At 39.0% G+C, this 18,117-nt stretch overlaps 3 protein-coding genes, 1 non-coding gene and 1 pseudogene across 6 annotated transcripts; 3 read left to right on the forward strand and 2 right to left on the reverse strand.

Moving 5' to 3' along the window:
* Positions 1-4,606: 4,606 nt before the first annotated feature.
* LOC120218111 (protein PIN-LIKES 6-like) lies at positions 4,607-7,376 on the reverse strand. 3 transcript variants are annotated; one of them, XM_039215081.1, is made up of 10 exons: positions 6,982-7,375; positions 6,798-6,877; positions 6,580-6,704; positions 6,348-6,469; positions 6,027-6,212; positions 5,858-5,932; positions 5,548-5,648; positions 5,356-5,408; positions 5,066-5,260; positions 4,610-4,882 (listed from the first exon to the last, which is right to left on the reverse strand). In XM_039215081.1, exons 1-10 carry the CDS (start codon positions 7,189-7,191, stop codon positions 4,707-4,709), a joined length of 1,323 nt encoding a protein of 440 aa, XP_039071012.1. In that variant the 5' UTR covers positions 7,192-7,375; the 3' UTR covers positions 4,610-4,706. The 3 variants fall into 3 exon arrangements, with proteins under 3 accessions (XP_039071013.1, XP_039071012.1, XP_039071014.1); XM_039215083.1 differs by lacking the exon at positions 4,610-4,882 and adding an exon at positions 4,927-5,005 and having other exon boundaries at positions 5,036-5,260; positions 6,982-7,376; XM_039215082.1 differs by lacking the exon at positions 6,798-6,877 and having other exon boundaries at positions 4,607-4,882; positions 6,580-6,703; positions 6,982-7,376.
* A 1,659-nt stretch (positions 7,377-9,035) lies between these two features.
* On the forward strand, positions 9,036-11,377 carry LOC120218110 (pentatricopeptide repeat-containing protein At2g37230-like). Its single transcript, XM_039215080.1, has one exon. It carries the CDS (start codon positions 9,076-9,078, stop codon positions 11,257-11,259), a length of 2,184 nt encoding a protein of 727 aa, XP_039071011.1. The 5' UTR covers positions 9,036-9,075; the 3' UTR covers positions 11,260-11,377.
* A 670-nt stretch (positions 11,378-12,047) lies between these two features.
* LOC120218113 (KH domain-containing protein At2g38610-like) lies at positions 12,048-16,138 on the forward strand. Its single transcript, XM_039215084.1, has 7 exons — positions 12,048-12,178; positions 12,297-12,385; positions 13,176-13,327; positions 14,456-14,572; positions 14,715-14,831; positions 15,529-15,672; positions 15,884-16,138. The coding sequence occupies exons 1-7, from the start codon at positions 12,099-12,101 to the stop codon at positions 16,028-16,030; spliced, it is 846 nt and encodes a 281-aa protein (XP_039071015.1). The 5' UTR covers positions 12,048-12,098; the 3' UTR covers positions 16,031-16,138.
* A 362-nt stretch (positions 16,139-16,500) lies between these two features.
* Positions 16,501-16,594, reverse strand: TRNAY-GUA. Its single transcript has 2 exons — positions 16,558-16,594; positions 16,501-16,536 (listed from the first exon to the last, which is right to left on the reverse strand). It is a non-coding gene; the product is annotated as a tRNA-Tyr (tRNA).
* Positions 16,595-16,698: 104 nt separating this feature from the next.
* Positions 16,699-17,988, forward strand: LOC120218114 (annotated as a pseudogene).
* The last annotated feature ends 129 nt before the right edge of the window (positions 17,989-18,117 follow it).

Below are 18,117 nucleotides of genomic sequence, written 5' to 3' on the forward strand. Positions count from 1 at the left end.
CGTAGAGCGGCAACCTCACCACGTAAAGTAGACACCTCCACACGCCATGCACCATCGTTATCGCGTAGAGTATCGATCTCCTCACGCAAGGCATTGACCTCATCACGTAACTCCCTTGACTCATCCGTGGAGGTGGAGAACAGGGAGATAGAATCGTGGCATCTTTGCCGGTCGCTATCATGAGGTGATGGTGGAGAAGAGGCTCAATGATGTGACGGGATAGGTGATGGCTCTCGTTGTAGAGGTGTATAGTCGGGTCGATCAGGTGATGGCTCTGGGTGAGGTGATGGCTCTCGAAGTGGAGGAAGTGGAGGCTGCTCATCATTCGTGCCATCAAGAAAACGCTGACTAGCTTGCCACCAATCAGTGGCAAGCTCAGACTCCGTGGGGTCAGTCTCATTAATGGAATGTTGGCCTCCTAAAAATATAAAACTCAAACAAAGTTAAACGTTACTATTAATAACTTGTTTATATATGATAGTATTTGTGTTAACTTACATTATTGTCGCATATGGTATTAAGTCTTCCCAATCCAACAGACGTTTCCTCTTCCAGGAAATAGCACTGGGAATATCATTTTGAAGTTTTTATTGCATATGTCTTCATGGCGGGAAGGCCTCGAATATCCAAATCTACAAACAATAAATAACAAACATTAGTAATTGTTAAATAATTAATTATAATTTTGAAAACATTATATAGAAATTCTTACCTTAAAGGCCCAAACAAAGCTGACAAAGTGTATTTCGACCCATCGCCCGTAAACTTTTGCGGTCATCAAAGGCAGACGACAACTTTAGTCCAGGTAGCTTCCATATATACGAACCCCACGGAAACCATATTCCATGCATTTAGGTCCTCTACCAATAATATTAGCTCCTGAGGAATAGGTTGTCTGGCCTCTCTGCCTAAAAAGCCGGCCATACAAAAGTAGTAGAAGGCATACTCGGACAATATCGACGTCATTCATCCGAGTAAAACCATTTCTTATTAAACAATTTCTTCATGTCATCGACGTGTAAGTTCGGCTTCTCTATTGACTCATCAGGAAAAACCCTGGATAACCATGATGGGCGGGTGATATGACGAGTGTACGGCCTACATCATCGTGTTCGAATCGTAGACCAGTGATTAAGCAGAACTCCTTCCGCCCAAAACAAGTATACGCCGGTAGAAACTGAAACCATATCTCTTCGTCATCACGTTGTATACTGTCGGGTAGATCGCTAGTCATGGTCTGAAGCCACAAATGGGTCAAATTAGCATCTCCACCCGGATGCTGTACTCTCAGCCATGGCCCGAAGCAGGTTTCCTCAAACAATTTTCTTTGTGCAGGTGAAAGCTTCGAAGCAATTGTAGTGGCTAGGCTAACTTTATTCCTTAATGTCAATGAAGCCGAAAAAAATTTCTACAAAAACAATAAACATACCAAGTTAGATATACCAAAAACTACACTGTGAAGATATACCAAAAACAATAAACATAAATAGTAGTTTATTCTTGAAACTAAAATTTGCAACACTGTTTTGTCTTTTGGTTGAAATGAAAATCGCAACGAGATAATGAGAATCGCAACGCGGAAATGACTATCGCAATGAGAGAATCGCAACGAGAGAATCGCAACGCGAAATGAAAATCGCAATGCGATTTTGGTTTCGCGTTGCGATAGTTATTTCCGCGTTGCGATTTTCATTCTCGAAACTATTCTTCTTCTGCATTACTTCAACCAAAAGACAAAACAAAGACAAATACTAACTTTACAGGCTAAACAGTTTAGCAGTATTGGCAGCAATCGAATGAATTTAATAAGAAATCTAAGTGAAATGATTAATCTATTATTGAAATTACCAGTAAACTTATCATCAATCTCAATATAAAAACCTAAAATAATGCAAAAATTTCAAAATAAAAATAAAAAAAACTAACCCTCGGAGGTTGATTTTCCATTTCTGAGTGATTGTGAGGGATTTCTGACTGTGAATGGTTGTGAGGGATTTCACCGGCGATGGGGACGAAAATCTTCGGAGATGGGGACGGATTTCGCCGTAGAGAGTGAGAGATGGAGATGGGACTGAGTGTTGTGATTTTAGGTTTGAGGTTATGAGTTGCGATTACTGTGGACGGTTCAGTTTCCGATTTATTAAGAAAAAATTCGTGTTTGGAATTTGAAAAAAAAATACGCGTTAATACGAATGGCGCTATGTAAATCGCATTGCGATAGTAAGATTCGCATTGCGATTTACGTATTCGCATTGCGATTTTCCTAATTCGTATTGCGATTTACTTAATCGCGTTGCGATTTACGTATTCGCATTGCGAATTATGAAAATCGCAACGCGAATACGTAAATCGCAATGCGAATTAGGAAAATTGCATTGCGATAGTCAGTATCGCATTACGATTTTTCAAATTCGCATTGCGATTTACTTATTCGCATTGCGAATTGGGAAAATCGCAACGCGAAATTGGAAAATCGCATTGCGATAGTCATAATCGCGTTGCTAATCTGGAAACTGATTTGCGATAATGGAGATCGCGTTGCGAATTAGCGATCGCATTGCGATTTTGTTTGGTCATTTTGGCAAATCCGGAAAAAGTTGGTTAAAATCGTATATTATATGGGATTTTTGGTCACTGAGGTTATTTTCTCTTCCTTTTATGGTGACAGTGAATCAAATTTGAGTTTTGGTCGGTATAGGGCTTTCTAGGGTGAGAGTGATGCAATATCTTTTAGTACTTATGGAGGGGACTCGGATGCTTCTATGGATGGACACAGTTTCCTGGATACAGAAATATTCGTTCAAGCTGAGAGTAGGAGTGATATTAACAGTTATAGTGACACTGATATTGATCCAATGCATGTTGGTCTGAACTAGGGGTGTAAACGAGCCGAGTCGAGCTCGAGTATTGCTGAGCTCGACTCGACTCGAAAACTCGCGAGCTTAAAATTTTTAAGCTTGATTCGAACTCAAAATTCTGAACTGAAGCTCGTGAGCAGCTCGAAATGAAAAAAAAATTGTTAAACTTAACTCAATTAAAACATAAAACTCGAACCTGAACCTTAAATATATGAAAATCTTATTGTATTTTAAAAAATAATATATAAATGTTAATATTATTAATAATTTATTTTAAAAAAATAAAATCTTAATATATTATAATTTTTAGTTGCTAGCTTTTCGAGTCGAATATTAAGTAGCTCGTTTCAGCTCGTTAAGAACTCGAGTCGAGCTCGAGTTGAGTCCATTCGATCCGAGTATTTATCAAGCCTTGATCGAGTCGATCTCGAGTAGCTCGCGATCTGTCTCGTCTTATTTACAGCCCTAGTCTGAACCAATGGAACTGGGATGAACCAGAAGAAGATGAAGGGGGCGAAGATGGTGATGGGAAGAAATGGATGCTGGGGAATATTCAATTGGACATACTACGTATAAACTGGACTTCTAAATTTGTTTACTTCAAGTCCAAATGAAGCCAACCTCCCTGTTTCTAATTTCCTTCGCTCCAGAGCTGGCTTTGAACAACTGCTTGACCATGTGGCCGAGACTGATGGCTCTAGGAGAGGGCACCTCCTGCATTTTATCTTTTGTGAATAATTTGCTCGTGTTGTCAGTGAGGAACATGAGAAGTCTGATGGTTTGGCCTGTTCAATCTAAAAGGATGTTTTGCCTGTTGGCATTGAAGTAAATTAGCTTCCTTGCCTTCACGTCTATCACCCTTCTTGTATCTTGCCATGGTTGAGGGAAAGGAATTCATGCCCCCTTTGCCGCTATGAGGTTCCTACTGTTGACAAAGATTATGAAGAGGGAAAGCAACACATGAATAGTAGGATGGAGATGCATGAAATCCAGCACCAAAATGCAAGTGAAGATGGTTTCTCTGAGGACTCTGATGAAGCTGAAGCAGATGAAGCTTGTGAACTTGGTTCATTTCAATTACATGATGTGCCACATGTGGATCCTACCATCAGTAGCTCTGCAGGGAGGGTGGTAGAGACTGGCTATTTCGTGCTGCTGCTCCCTTTGCTGTATTATGGGTGTTGTCTTGTCTTATGGTTAGGCAAGCCACTAGTTGGAAGAAGAGGATCATAGGTGGTAGCAATCTACCTTCATGGGGACAACATCAAATTCAGGTTTCAAGTATATCATTTCTGAACCAAAGGGCCATCAATGGTGGTCTCTCTTTTGAGAGGTGGGTAATTACCCTTCCCTCACGATTCAAATCTAGTCTTCATATTGTAACCTCACCTGCGAATTGTTGAGTGCCACCCTTTCCATCGGATTTCGGCATTAGTATGGTAGTTTATTAATATTTTGGTTTATTGTGTATCTTTTTAATCTCATTTTCTGGCCTTGAGAGCAGAATTGGATATGATTATAGTTTCCTACCTCAAGTGTGCTGTGCTTGTGCAAGATCCCCCCCCCCCCCCCAATTCGCTGGACTTTGATTATCAGTAACTGAAACTAAAATGGATGACTGCTTAATGAGTGCTAACTGCTAAATAATTTTAAATATTGTAGCTTTCATACAAGCTAAAATAAATTCAAGCCCGTCCGTCCATGCATCCCCATTTAGATGATGCGATGGTATGAATATTAACATGAACATGTAACAAGCTACTGACAAAGACAGTTCATATCAAGAGAGAATAAAATAAAATAACACACTGCAAAACATTGAGTCAGCAGTGTCCATGGTTGCAGGGATCACAAGCTGCCTTGCCCTGTCAAACAATTCCATCCAATCTGCTTTGTGCTCGTTTTAGAAAGTATGTTGAGATACAGAATTATCCATCCTGCCATAGTGAAAACTGCAAATATATGAACCCAGAATAGCGCAGCCGCTGCCTCCTTTCCGTATCCTCTTAAATTAGCAACAGCACCTGCAACACAATTCCCTGATCATGGATGGGCTATTCTATGAATATAAGCTACTTAGACTTGATAAAAATAAAATCATCAATCTACCCTAAACAGAAGCAATCCATGGGAATCAACTTTATTATATCATGCTTCTTACTAGCCTGTCCTAATATAGTTTTGTAACGCAAGGATATTCACTTTACCAGAAAGGACAGATGTTGGCATAGAATGCTGAAGGAGTAGGACAAATCGGAACATTTTATCACCCTCAGGAAGGAAACCAAGCTTATCAGCCAGTGTTACAATGCCCAGCCCCGCAGGAGGCACCAAGATTAAGCGCCCAATTATAATAGCCACAAGTGTTCTGACACCAATTCTTGCACTTCCTGGCCCTGGTCCTGCAAATCATGCAACATGGTTTGGTATGGTAGGAAGGTAGGCCAGGATTCATTAAAACCCTTCTCAAACATGGTGACCGAGGTATTTAACTTACCATCAACAAGGTTGCCTCCTAATGCCAACAATATGCATGGGATCAAGGCCTTCCTGTTTACATCGAACACATTAACACATCATAAAACCAAATACCAAGACACCAGCATTAATAGATAACCAACATACTCCTATCAACTTCAACCAAAGAATAAAGAAGCAACTTATTTTCATGAGACTAAGCAAAACATACCCAAGAATAATGCAGCTGTCAGTGAAGAAATAAAGTGGAGCATCTCTTGTAAATATTAATTTCTTTAGAACCGGTATTGTGCCTATAATCATGGCTAGGATCTGCAACATGTTATAATTGCCAAGAAAAAGCAGGAGAGGAATATGTTACTTGGTTCGCCAAAATGGAAGTGGAAAAACCACTGCAACTTCAAACACCATATAAAATTCGAGATTTGACAGTGGCTTGGAAGGAAACTTGCAGTTACCACTGCAAACCAAACCAGTGGCTAGTTTACGAAAGAGAAGCCAACAAAAAGTCTGAAACTTACAGATGCAACAATAGGGGGTTGAAGGATTTGCTTAAGCTTTAGCTTGTCATAAACCAAAACTAGAAAACTTTTAATCTGCACCAAAAAAGTAAGATAGATAGATAATCAGGAAAACTTTGTTGGAAGCAAAGCATGAATCCAAACTCACTCAAGCAAACATGATCCTCACCTTTCCTTTCTTTGAATTGTCTAAATCCGTTGGTGAAGTCTCTTGCCCCAGCAATGGAACATTCTCAGGAGAGGCATCCTTCTGAGGGATCTTAAGGGGGAGATTCCCAGCCTCATGGTCAAAGGTACCTTCCGGGGGTGGGGCTAACATGTGAAATACATATGTGTATAGAATGATTGCACCAACCTAACATTAATGAGTTATAAGCTTAACTGGTTAGTGTATTTGCTAAGGATAGATGGTAACTTTTTTCATCGGCATAAAATGGTAAAGTTAGCACATCAAATTAAGTTAGAGCACTGTATAGTCTGACATACATACCCACTGTCCAAATGAAATGTATGCAGTTCCCTGAGTGCTGCATGTTTCAGTGTCGCCAAAAGGATTGGAGGTATCTCTACATAAAGCTGCAATCAGAACAAGTGGTACGTTCCCAATGTTTCCTGCAATCATCGGACTACAATTCATACAGATATTGTGTTGTGTGGCTGATATCATCTTTAGTGTGTTAAGATAATGCATGTTAATATATTATACATGATGCAAAGCTTACCGATTGCAATTTGTATGACTGAGAATTTGAAGTAGGGGTATGGAGGTTTCACTAGGGTTACAACAACATAACCTATTATAGAGCCAGAGATTGCGCCCAGAACAACATTCACTGGAATGAACCACCTGCAAGTGCATTGCAACACCATATTAGTATAGGTTTTTGATGATATATAAGAGAGACGCAATAAAGAAGAAAAGTGATGGATGATCGAATACCATTGAAGCATTTTCTGTAGAGTAATAGCTTGCCCGAGTTGAGAAAAGATTAAACACGGGAGCAGAAGGGAAAACACTAACTGCATGTAACGGGTAAATGGAATGTTAAGTGTGTAACAGAGTATGTATTTGCCAAATCAAATTAATATGTTAAAAGAGAGAATGGACATGAGAAAGTGATTACCCCATTTAAAAGCTTTCTGCCATTTTCAGGAAAGATATTAACATACTTGGAAGCCATTAGGAAGCCCAAGAAACACAAGGTGAATACTTTTGCTACTGGCAAAACTGCTATCTTTATGCTTCCTAACAATGACTGATGTCCCGCTGCCACTGCCGCCGCCGCTGCTACAACGGCTGCCTCCTTCAGAGATGAGAGAAGAAACCTTGCCATTATTTTTTTTTTCTGTTTTAGAATATTTTGTGCTTGTTGCCTATATAGAGACGAGTATCAGTCAGTTGTAACTTTTAGGTTGAAACACAATTGGGAAGCCGACATCCAATGAAACTAACGCAATCCTTATGAATCGGAATACGAAAACTTGAGATATAGTTCTTCTCGATTTGTTTTTCTAGTTAGGTGTTGTGGTTACATTTATATAGTATAGCTTAAGTTATGAAAATAGCTCCACTTGTTGATCTTGACTCCCAATGTCATCTTAACTAATTCCTATATTTTGTAGAATAAGATTCTTGTTTTATTTGAATTGATTTTTAGTACCATATAGCCCGTACAAGTGGAAATTTCCTCATCTGTCTGTCTGTCAGTGGGATATCGACCTTTTACATCTTGAATTTTCCCCTCCACTTCCTTTCTTTTTGTTTTGGCACTGTGTCTAGCGTTTAAGATATATAGCAGATAGCTAGTAGCTTACCCAGCCAGCTGAATGGCGGCTTTTTGTTTCTCAGCACTTGATGTATACATGGATCGGGACAACTAGGAAGGGAAGTTTCCCCCGTATTTTCCTGGGAAATTAATCAGTGCCAAAAGTACCACCTCCATCTGCACTGGCTCAATGATTAACATGTTTGCGAGTAATGCCCAGAGACTAGCAAAGCTATTACTATTCATTCATTCAAATACAAAAGACCCTTCCATTTTGAAAAGCTTAAATATGTATTATCAACATCAAGTTTTTGCCATCTACAAATTACTTACCTAACCACACCTTAATGATCAAACTCTTACCACATAATAAATCTAAACTGTGTTAATACATTCGGTCTAGTTTCTGCATATTACTTTCCCTTTCTTCTTGTGTCAATGACCACATCACCACCTTCATTGTTTTTACCAAATTAAAAGATAAATCTCTAAATTGAAGTAATCATTCTAATTGCTGTCAATTCGACAAAATTGTTGGGATAATGTTTAGAGAAAAAAGAATGACTCGTGGGGGCTGTTGGAAAAATCATTTTCTCAACTGGAGTAGGATGAACAGTGAAGGGGAAAGTAGATTGAACCACCTAACGTGTTCATAAAATCGACCAGACCACCTGATAGTTTTGACATAGAACTTAAAGGAAGAACTGAATTCTTCAATTCTATTCATATAAAGATTAGTGATGTTTATAGAGATGTATGAGCCATGGATCTCCAATCGTCATTCACCTTTCTTATCTCAATTAGAACCGTGCATGCATTAACCGAATTTGAAACATTTACTTTGATGGGTATAATTGCATACAATCTTTAATGATTCTATGATTTGCATTTCACCCAACTTCTTTGCCTAAATTACAAATGTCCTTATCGTCAAGGTATTGGGCCTAGGCCCTTCCAAATATTTTATCTTGTTTTATTTTTGGTCCTATTTAGTTTGAATAAAAGTTAAATTAAATATTATATCTTAAATTTTAGAATTAAATATTTATGTAATTTAAATTATTATTATTTGAATAATTTGGAACGATTATAAGAAAGTACTTGTTTCTTGTTCAAGAGTCATGTGAAAAGTTTTTCTATAAGGGATAAAATTATTTAAAAATTTGATCATCTGAGATACTAACAATTTTACTTGAACTAACACAACATAATACAAATGATAAAAATGGACTTTGTCGTGGTGATGGTGAGAAATAGTATTTGATTGAGGAGTAAAACCCAACAAGGTTAAAGAGAAGGGGATTGGCCCATTTATCCGTTGTCTCCGGGCAATGCAGTTTGGGCTTGGTGAGATCTACAGTTACTATGAGCTCAGTCCCTTAAACCCTAATAACATTTCTCTGCTCTGCTCTGTTCTGTTCTGCGGATCTTCCTTCGCCTCTTCCGATTCCAATGACTTTCCTCTCTGTTTCTAAGCGTTTCCATTTGAAGCTGAGTCGTGGTGTCTATCCCAGAATCTCAGTCCCTTTGCATTTCTTCAGTACCACCCAAGATTTAAAGCCACCTCAACAGCAACAACAAGTGGCCAGCACCCAGAGAACCCCGCGAGGTAAGACTCGAAACCCTGAGAAAATAGAGGACATCATTTGTAGAATGATGGAGAACCGGGCTTGGACCACCCGCTTACAGAACTCCATCCGTGCTTTAGTCCCTGAATTCGACCATTCACTAGTTTATAACGTTCTACATGGTGCTAAGAACTCCGAACATGCCCTCAACTTCTTCCGGTGGGTGGAGCGGGCTGGATTGATCCGCCACGACCGTGAATCCCACATGATGATTATTCAGATTTTAGGCCGAGCTTCCAAGCTGAATCATGCCAGATGCATACTTCTAGACATGCCCAAAAAGGGCGTTGAATGGGATGAGGATTTCTTTGTTCTTATGATTGATAGTTATGGGAAAGCTGGTATAGTTCAAGAAGCTGTCAAAATTTTCCAGAAAATGGAGGAGTTGGGTGTGGACAGGACTATCAAGTCTTATGATGTTTTCTTTAAGGTTATACTGCGACGTGGTCGATATATGATGGCCAAAAGGTATTTCAATAAGATGTTGAGTGAAGGGATAGAGCCTACTCGTCATACCTATAATATCATGCTTTGGGGATTCTTTTTGTCGCTGAGACTCGACACTGCTAATCGGTTTTATGAAGATATGAAGACTAGGGGCATTGCACCTGATGCTGTGACGTATAATACATTGATTAATGGATATACTCGGTTCAATAGAATGGAGGAAGCTGAGAAGTTGTTTGTAGAGATGAAGGCGAAGAACTTAGCCCCTACAGTAATCAGCTACACTACCATGATAAAGGGGTATGTTGCAGTGGAGCAAGTTGATGATGGGTTGAGATTGTTTGAAGAGATGAAGTCATTTGGTATAAAGCCTAATGCAACAACGTATTCAACTTTATTGCCAGGGCTGTGTGATGCGGGCAAAACAAATGAGGCTAAGACTATTTTGAAGGAGATGGTGGAGAGATATATTGCACCCAAGGATAATTCAATTTTCATCAAGCTGTTAAATAGTCAATGCAAATCCGGTGATATGAAGGCAGCTTCTGATGTGCTCAAGGCAATGATTCGATTGAGTATTCCAACAGAGGCTGGTCATTATGGTGTCTTGATTGAGAACTTTTGCAAGGTGAATGAGTTTGATCAGGCAATCAAGTTGCTGGATAAGCTTGTTGAGAAGGAAATTGTGTTGAGGCCAGAAAATTCTTTCGAGATTGAAGCTAATGCATATAATCCAATGATTCAGTATCTATGCCACCATGGTCAGACAGGAAGAGCTGAAGTCTTTTTCCGCCAATTGATGAAGAAGGGTGTTCTGGATCCTACTGCATTTAATAATTTGATCCGTGGGCATGCAAAAGAAGGTAATCCTGGTCTCGCTTTTGAAATTATAAAGATCATGGGTAGGAGAGGGGTGCCTAAAGATGCGGATGCTTACAAATTGCTCATTGAAAGCTACTTAAGGAAAGGTGAGCCTGCTGATGCTAAAATGGCATTGGACAGTATGATCGAGGATGGGCATCTTCCTGAATCTGGCATATTCAAATCGGTGATGGAGAGTTTGTTTGAAGACGGAAGGATTCAAACTGCAAGCAGAGTTATGAAGAGCATGGTGGAGAAGGGAGTGAAGGAGCATATGGACTTGGTGTTTAAGATCCTGGAAGCTCTCCTCATGAGAGGTCATGTTGAAGAAGCCCTTGGACGGATTGAGCTACTGATGCAAAATGGGTGTGCAACCAATTTAGATAGCCTTCTATCCATTCTGTCCGAGAAAGGCAAGACTATTGCTGCTCTCAAGTTGTTAGATTTTGGTTTAGAGAGAGACTGTAACATAGATGTTTCAAGTTATGAGAAGGTGTTGGATGCTCTCCTGACTGCGGGGAAGACTCTCAATGCATATTCAATACTGTGCAAAATAATGGAGAAAGGAGGGGTCACTAACTGGAGTAGCCTCGAGGATTTAATCAAGAGCCTTAACCAGGAAGGGAACACAAAGCAAGCTGATATACTCTTTAGAATGGTCAAAGTGAGTGAGACAGCTAGTGGAAACAAGAAAGCGTAGAAACAAGCAGCTATTGCTAGTTTGATTATCTTTTCATTAGAAAACAAAGCTCTTTTGTATTGTGAGAATGTTGATCATGAAATGTGGATTATTTGTTTCATTCAACTGTCATTTTTAATAATCTGGAGCATCTAAGTTTCCATTTGCTCCTTTGCCCCCTTTTGTTATCAACTAAGAATCTCTGTATTCCATTTTTGTTTTTCTCAACTAAATGTAATCGGGCATGTGGTGTCCACTGTATACTTGAAATGTTGGTTGGTGGGAGAGGAGAATATACATGTACGTATTCAAGGTAAAGAGACAAGGAAGGCATTTAATGCAAATGTATCAAGCAATGGTGGAATATAATTATTAAATGCAATGAAATGAAATTCAACGTCAATGCTAAATAAAGAAGATTGATTTATTGCATTGCAATTGCAAGCCGATGCTAAATTGCTAGTGCCAATGGTTAACTCAAATGGTAATAAGAGGTAGACGTAAAGAGGAGCGTTGGGCAACGGCAAGTGGCAACTCGCACATTTCCAGCTAAGATTGTTGGCAGTTGGCATTGGCAGGCAACATCATTGTCAATTTATCATTCCTAGGTGATTGTCTTATTAGATGACAAGTGCCCTTTGATATTACAGGGCTTCACTGCATTCATCCACACACCCTAGTTTCTACTAACTCACCCACCGACCCTTTACCTCTCACCACTCACCAGTCAGCACTGCATTAAATACGTGTCTTTTAGCCTACCTTGTTCTTTTTCCTACTCCATATTTTTTTTGTTCTCTCTTTTCTGGTCCTCCCTTTGTGTGCTGTTTCTCTTCGAACTCAGACCATAATCCTCAGCTATGTCAGGTCTGTATAATCACCGCTTCTCCCCTGTCAGAACTGCTTCTCCACTTATTAGAAACACCCCGGACATTGATAGGTACTCTACATGCCAAATTCTTCTCAACTATATCAATAGTAACAATGTAAAATGTTCCCCCTTTTTTTTATATATAACAATATTTGATCGGATTTTGGATTCTCTTTCCTGTCCTCAGTCAGCTCTTATCAGAGCTGTTGGCGGAGCATCAAAAGCTTGGTCCTTTCCTGCAAATCCTTCCGACATGTAGCCGATTGTTAAATCAAGGTTACATCTTTACTCTCTCATGCTTGGATCTGTTTTCTGATTGAGGGTAGTGATGAGATGTTCTGGACGAGGTGTGTTTCGTTTTCCACTACTTATTCTCTTTAATTGTGATGGCCTCGGCTTGATCAAGTACTCAACCCAACGTTTGGATGATAGCTAATGGTCTAATGCTGTATTGTGACAACTCTCACCACACCATTGTGATTAAAACTGTCACTACGTGGTACTTTGTTTAAAATTTTATAGGATAAAAATGCCGTCATCTCCAGCTGACAAACATTCTAGACTGCAAAAAAATTCCAAGCCTCGGCTGAGAAGCATTTACGGGGTGCTTTTCTTTTCCCTTTCGATTCGTGTGCTTATATATCTGTTACAGATGCATATCAATTTCGAAGAGGTTCTTAAGTTTTGGATTTCGATAGCTTATTGCATTTCAAGTTTACTTGCCTATCGAGATGAAATTTTGACTAAGTGGGCGTAGAAAAGGAGTAGCATTGTAACTTGACATTCAATTAGTCTAGGTCAAAGTCTAACAAAAACAAAACTCCTGACCGATTGCTTTGCTAAATCTGAATTCATAATATCTTTTGATGCTTAATCTGAGTGCGAGGGTGTTTATTTTATCACCTTCGATTTGTTTTGGATGAGAAGTGATCTATCTGGAGTTGTACACATTCATTGTTTAGCTGCGAACAGAAGCTAATATACTTTTCCTGCTAAACAAAGAAGGTGTACAACTCCAGATAAATGATTTATCTGTTGTTTTATATATAACGCCCTTCTTATGCAGAGATAATCCGGTTATCTGGAATGATGTCAAACCAAGGATTTGGTGACTTTGACAGGATGAGGCATAGAAGCCTCAGTCCCATGGCTTCTTCAAACATTATGTCAAATATTTCTGAAACTGGATTAGGCAGCTGGAATAACCTTCTTCAAGAGGTATTGTTTTTATTCTTGGTTGCATAGTTCAGTGTTTTTTTTTAATATATGTGCAATATTTATGTCACGCCAACATATAAGTTCACAGTTTGGGTAATGAGTGACAATTTTATGCTTTTATTATTTGAATATGCTTTAAGATTATTTCTGGTAAATACCCTTAAAATGTTAGTGTCTAAAAATCGGAAAGAAGAACCATAATGTGCTGAAGTCTTTCTGTTTCCTGACTTCATAAAAACCACAAACAACAATAAAGTTTGAACTTGTTTCTCTTTCTTTATCAGTATGAATAATGAGCTTTAAAATCAGTTCTTACACTAATTATTTTCTGCTTCAAATGCATACTGTCAGATATTATGAATTTAATTTCCTGCTACTTCCTTTATACTTGTTGCATTCTGTATCATTCAAATTGACAGAGCACACATTATATGTACCATTCCTCTACCAGTGACCCATTTTGATATGTTTTGATGTGTGCATAGTCATATGTCATATCTCAAAAAAAAAATGATGTATGCATAGTCACATGTGTGAGTGTGAATAATCTGTTTCTGTTCCAAAACTATGGCTTTTTGGCTCTGGTTGCTACATTCAATTCAACAAATATGGAAAATTGCCAAATTATCTCTAAAAAGTCAAATGGTGAATATCTGAGTTTCTTATTTATCCTCTTGGCTCTGGTTGATGACTCTAGACATAAAGATATCTAGTCTCCAATAGTTTACTTGGCGATGGGTTATCATAAGTAACTCTGATTGGAACTGGGTTTATTCCTATCTCAAGTCAATGGTTGTCAAGTTAATGTGGTTGAAGCGCAGAAGGCTTTGCTTATTATAATAGCTATCTTTCAGTTCAATTTTAGTTGCTATGATGTATTTAACTTTTAACTTCTTCATCTGTCATTTTGAATTTGAATCGGTTAACATTCTAAATCTATTTTATCACATTTTAGCACCTGGTCTTTAATGAAGCACTGGGAAAAATGTTATCTTGGAAAGTCGAGTGAATTAGTGTTCAGGAGGGTTATTTCAAGCTAAAACTTGTTATCAAGTATGTGCCTCTTGCAGTCACGTGGATTGAGCCTTATGATCTTTTGTGCTACTGTTGCCTTTTTTATTTTGACAGAGACTAAATGGACCTCCTGGGATGACAATGGACTGGCAAGGTGCACTAGCAAGCCCTAGTTCATACACTGTGAAAAGGATCTTGCGTCTTGAAATCCCTGTCGATACATATCCAAATGTAAGCTTTATATGAAAAATGCTAGTACATTACATTAAAACTTGTTCATTGATTATATTAGAATTATTCAATGGAATGGAACATATGTTTTTATGAGTATTGATGTCTACACTCTGATTTTTTTTACATTGTTACTTGCTAGTTCAATTTTGTCAGACGACTTCTAGGGCCTAGAGGCAATTCATTAAAGTGGGTAGAAGCTACCACTGGATGCCGTGTATATGTCAGAGGCAAAGTATCAATAAAGGATGCAGACAAGGTAAAGTTACAAAAGTACAGTTTTCTTTCTTTCTTTCTTTCTTTTTTTGGGATATACGATGTAGTATTCATCCAAAGTAACCATCTCTATACAAAACAAATAAAACCAACAAAGAAAACCAGCAATTCAACTATAAACACCACCCCTCCCAGGACATGAGCAAAACAAACAGAAAAAACATATATTAAACCCCACTCTGCAGCAAGAGCAGAGGAGGAGACAACAACCTTTGTACATCCTTTTAATTTCAGCCTAACATCACGCTAGATCTTAAGAACAATACCCTCAATCTTTCGTGGGGCTACATCATGCAGTCTATTGTTTCTCTCCTTCCAAATAAATAAAGATAGAAACACCAGGCTATCCGAATGATAGTGGCCTTCAAAGACTTCCCCTATCATGATCCTGCACCCAATCCACCTTATCCATCCAGCAATTTAAAAGGTTGTTTCCATGACAAACCTGTATAATTTCCATCCAAATCTGTTTGGAGAAATCACAATCAGCAAAAAGGTGATCCCAAGAAAAGATAAGTGAGCTGTATTGTGCTCCTTGATGCAATGAATTTCTGATTGATACGTCGAAGCACCCCAAGAAAAAAACAACAAACCCCTTCCAATTTTTTCTCTTATCTTTTTCTTTCAACAAAAAATCAAATGGTTTTGGATAATAATTTCCCATATTTTTCCATCTCAAGGAAGAGCAGCTCAGTGGTAGACCTGGCTATGAGCATCTGAATGAGCCACTCCACATCTTAATTGAGGCTGATTTCCCTGCTAATGTTGTCGATATAAGGCTTAGACAGGCTCAAGAAATCGTGGAAGAACTACTGAAACCTGTGGTATGTATTGCTGCTATCTTGTTCTTCTAAGTTTGTTAGTCATAGCCATAGGTTGCTCTCATAGATGCTTCCTCTTAAAACTCCATTGTTTGTCACCAAATTAGCAGTTTTTCTTGTGTAAGCAGTTTCCTCTGAAAAATTTCAGCATCCTAACGATTATGTGCAGAGGTATTTTCCTTTTACTAAACTGAAGAGGTATTCTCATATGTAGGATGAGTCGCTGGATTTTATCAAGAGGCAGCAGTTGCAGGAGCTGACAATGCTAAACACAAATTTGAGAGAGGAGAGTGCCGGTCCGGGCGGTAGTGTTTCACCTTTTGATTGCAGTGGAATGAAACGTCCCAAAACAGGACGCTGAGAGATCCAACATTTCTTTTACCCTGTCCCAGAACTCTCAGCCAAATCTCCTCTAAAGCAAACATCAGTTGGGCATAGCTTGAAACAATTAGGCACAGTTGGATTCATTCTATATAATAATATAGTATACGATGTATTTGTGTTCCAAGAAGATCATATTTGTTGTTCCTTTTGTAATAATATGTATATCTATATGTACTAAAAAAATAATATGTATATCTATATGAGGCATAGAAATGTGAGTTGGGTTTACGATATTCTTGTTTTTTGGGGTCCTGTCTTGGTGGCTGGATAGAGCCTAGAATTTGTATCTTTTCTTGAAGATTGCCTTTGCACAAATTGGGAGATTTTGAGGATAAAACATTTTCTGGAAACAGCATCAAGCAGAATGCAAACATTTATAGTAAGTATAAGCTGAACCAGGAAAAAAGAAAACTATGATTGAAAACTGAAAATGGACAAAAATAATCGTCCGACCTGCCGGATTCGAACCAGCGACCTAAGGATAACAGACGGAAGCAACACCAACTACAGTCCTCCGCTCTACCAACTGAGCTAAGGTCGGATGCTTGGAACATATGCCAATTTTATTATATTATTTATAATATATTCAATTTGAAAGCAAGCATAACCCTATTTCTCACTCTTCTCCGAAGTCCCAACCATTTCCATCTTAGCGCAACGCTATCTCAGATTCTGGTATTCCCTTTTCAACTACATTTCTGGTTCTCCCTCTCATAGTAAGTAATAACCCCGCGTTCTACTACCTTATTCACTTTCTCTCTTCTGCTCTTTGTAGAGTTGAGTTTCAGGAATCAAATTCGGTCGATCTAATGGCTGCCGTGGCTCGGTATCGTTTATCGGAGTTGACGAGACAATCGCCTAACACGAGTGATATCCGTCGTCTCAAATCTCAATCCCCACATGTCGTTTTGTTCCCTCAAAACCAACCGATCCGCTGCCAGCTCTCTAAGCTTTCCATTCCCAAACTTCACATCTCATGTTCTGGAGGAGACGATGGAAACCATGGGGTTGGTGGAAGCGGAGGTGGTGGTGGAGGAGATGGAAATTCCAACGATAATTCCTGGCAGGCTTTGGCATTCTGGGTCTTCTTCTAAGTGGATGGAGAGACAGAATTGCAGCAGATCCCCAGTTCCCGTTCAAGGTTTTAATGGAAGAGTTGGTGGGAGTCAGTGCTTGTGTTGTTGGAGACATGGCTACACGTCCTAATTTTGGTCTTAAGGAGCTTGACTTCGTTTTCTCAACTTTAATCGTCGGTTGCATCCTGAACTTCACTCTCATGTATCTTTTGGCACCAACAGCCTCAGCATCATCTTCTTCAAGTCTCCCTGCTATCTTTGCAAAATGTCCACCAAGTCATATGTTTGAACCAGGTGCTTATACCCTGATGAACCGTTTCGGGACTTGTGTGTACAAAGGAGCCGTCTTTGCTGCTGTGGGATTTGCTGCAGGCCTTGTGGGAACTGCCATCTCAAATGGATTGATCAAGATGAGGAAGAAAATGGACCCCAATTTTGAAACACCCAACAAACCTCCTCCTACTTTGTTGAATGCCCTCACCTGGGCTACTCAAATGGGTGTTAGCAGCAATTTGAGGTACCAAACGTTGAATGGGATCGAGTTTCTACTGGCCAAGGTACTTCCCCCCATGGTGTTTAAGTCATCAGTGGTGGTTCTGAGGTGCTTAAATAATGTAATTGGAGGGATGTCATTTGTAATACTAGCAAGGATGACTGGGTCTCAGAGTGTTGAAGAGAAGCCAGCAAAAATGAAGATGGAGAAGTTGGTGGACAATTTGGAGACCAAGCAGTCGGCTGTTAAGTGATTTTTCTTTTCTTTTCGTAGGTTGTTTTAGCCATTTTCTGACTTTCTTGTAACTTGGATGTAGCTTGTAATAATAAAATCCAATATATCTACGGATTCCATGGGTTGGATGAACATGTATTTTTAGTTGCATTCTATGGACTTGGTCTTTACCATATGAGTGTGTGATTTGTGTACAAAGCGTCTGCCTTGAATTGATCTCTTGAAATTTGAAGCCACATAATGGGTTGTGGATCGTAGGAA

The sequence above is a fragment of the Hibiscus syriacus genome, unplaced genomic scaffold (genome assembly GCF_006381635.1).
Source record: "Hibiscus syriacus cultivar Baekdansim isolate YM2019G1 unplaced genomic scaffold, ASM638163v2 tig00110195_pilon, whole genome shotgun sequence".
NCBI lineage: Eukaryota > Viridiplantae > Streptophyta > Magnoliopsida > Malvales > Malvaceae > Hibiscus > Hibiscus syriacus.

Coding starts and splice junctions, on each gene's coding strand:
- LOC120218110 (XM_039215080.1), top strand. CDS start 9,076: ATGACTTTCCTCTCTGTTTCTAAGCGTTTCCATTTGAAGCTGAGTCGT.
- LOC120218111 (XM_039215081.1), bottom strand. CDS start 7,191: ATGGCAAGGTTTCTTCTCTCATCTCTGAAGGAGGCAGCCGTTGTAGCA. Junction 6,878..6,981: donor GCAGAAAGCTTTTAAATGGG/GTAATCACTTTC, acceptor CGTTACATGCAG/TTAGTGTTTTCCCTTCTGCT. Junction 5,933..6,026: donor ACAATTCAAAGAAAGGAAAG/GTGAGGATCATG, acceptor TTTTTGGTGCAG/ATTAAAAGTTTTCTAGTTTT.
- LOC120218113 (XM_039215084.1), top strand. CDS start 12,099: ATGTCAGGTCTGTATAATCACCGCTTCTCCCCTGTCAGAACTGCTTCT. Junction 12,386..13,175: donor TAGCCGATTGTTAAATCAAG/GTTACATCTTTA, acceptor CTTCTTATGCAG/AGATAATCCGGTTATCTGGA. Junction 13,328..14,455: donor GGAATAACCTTCTTCAAGAG/GTATTGTTTTTA, acceptor TTATTTTGACAG/AGACTAAATGGACCTCCTGG.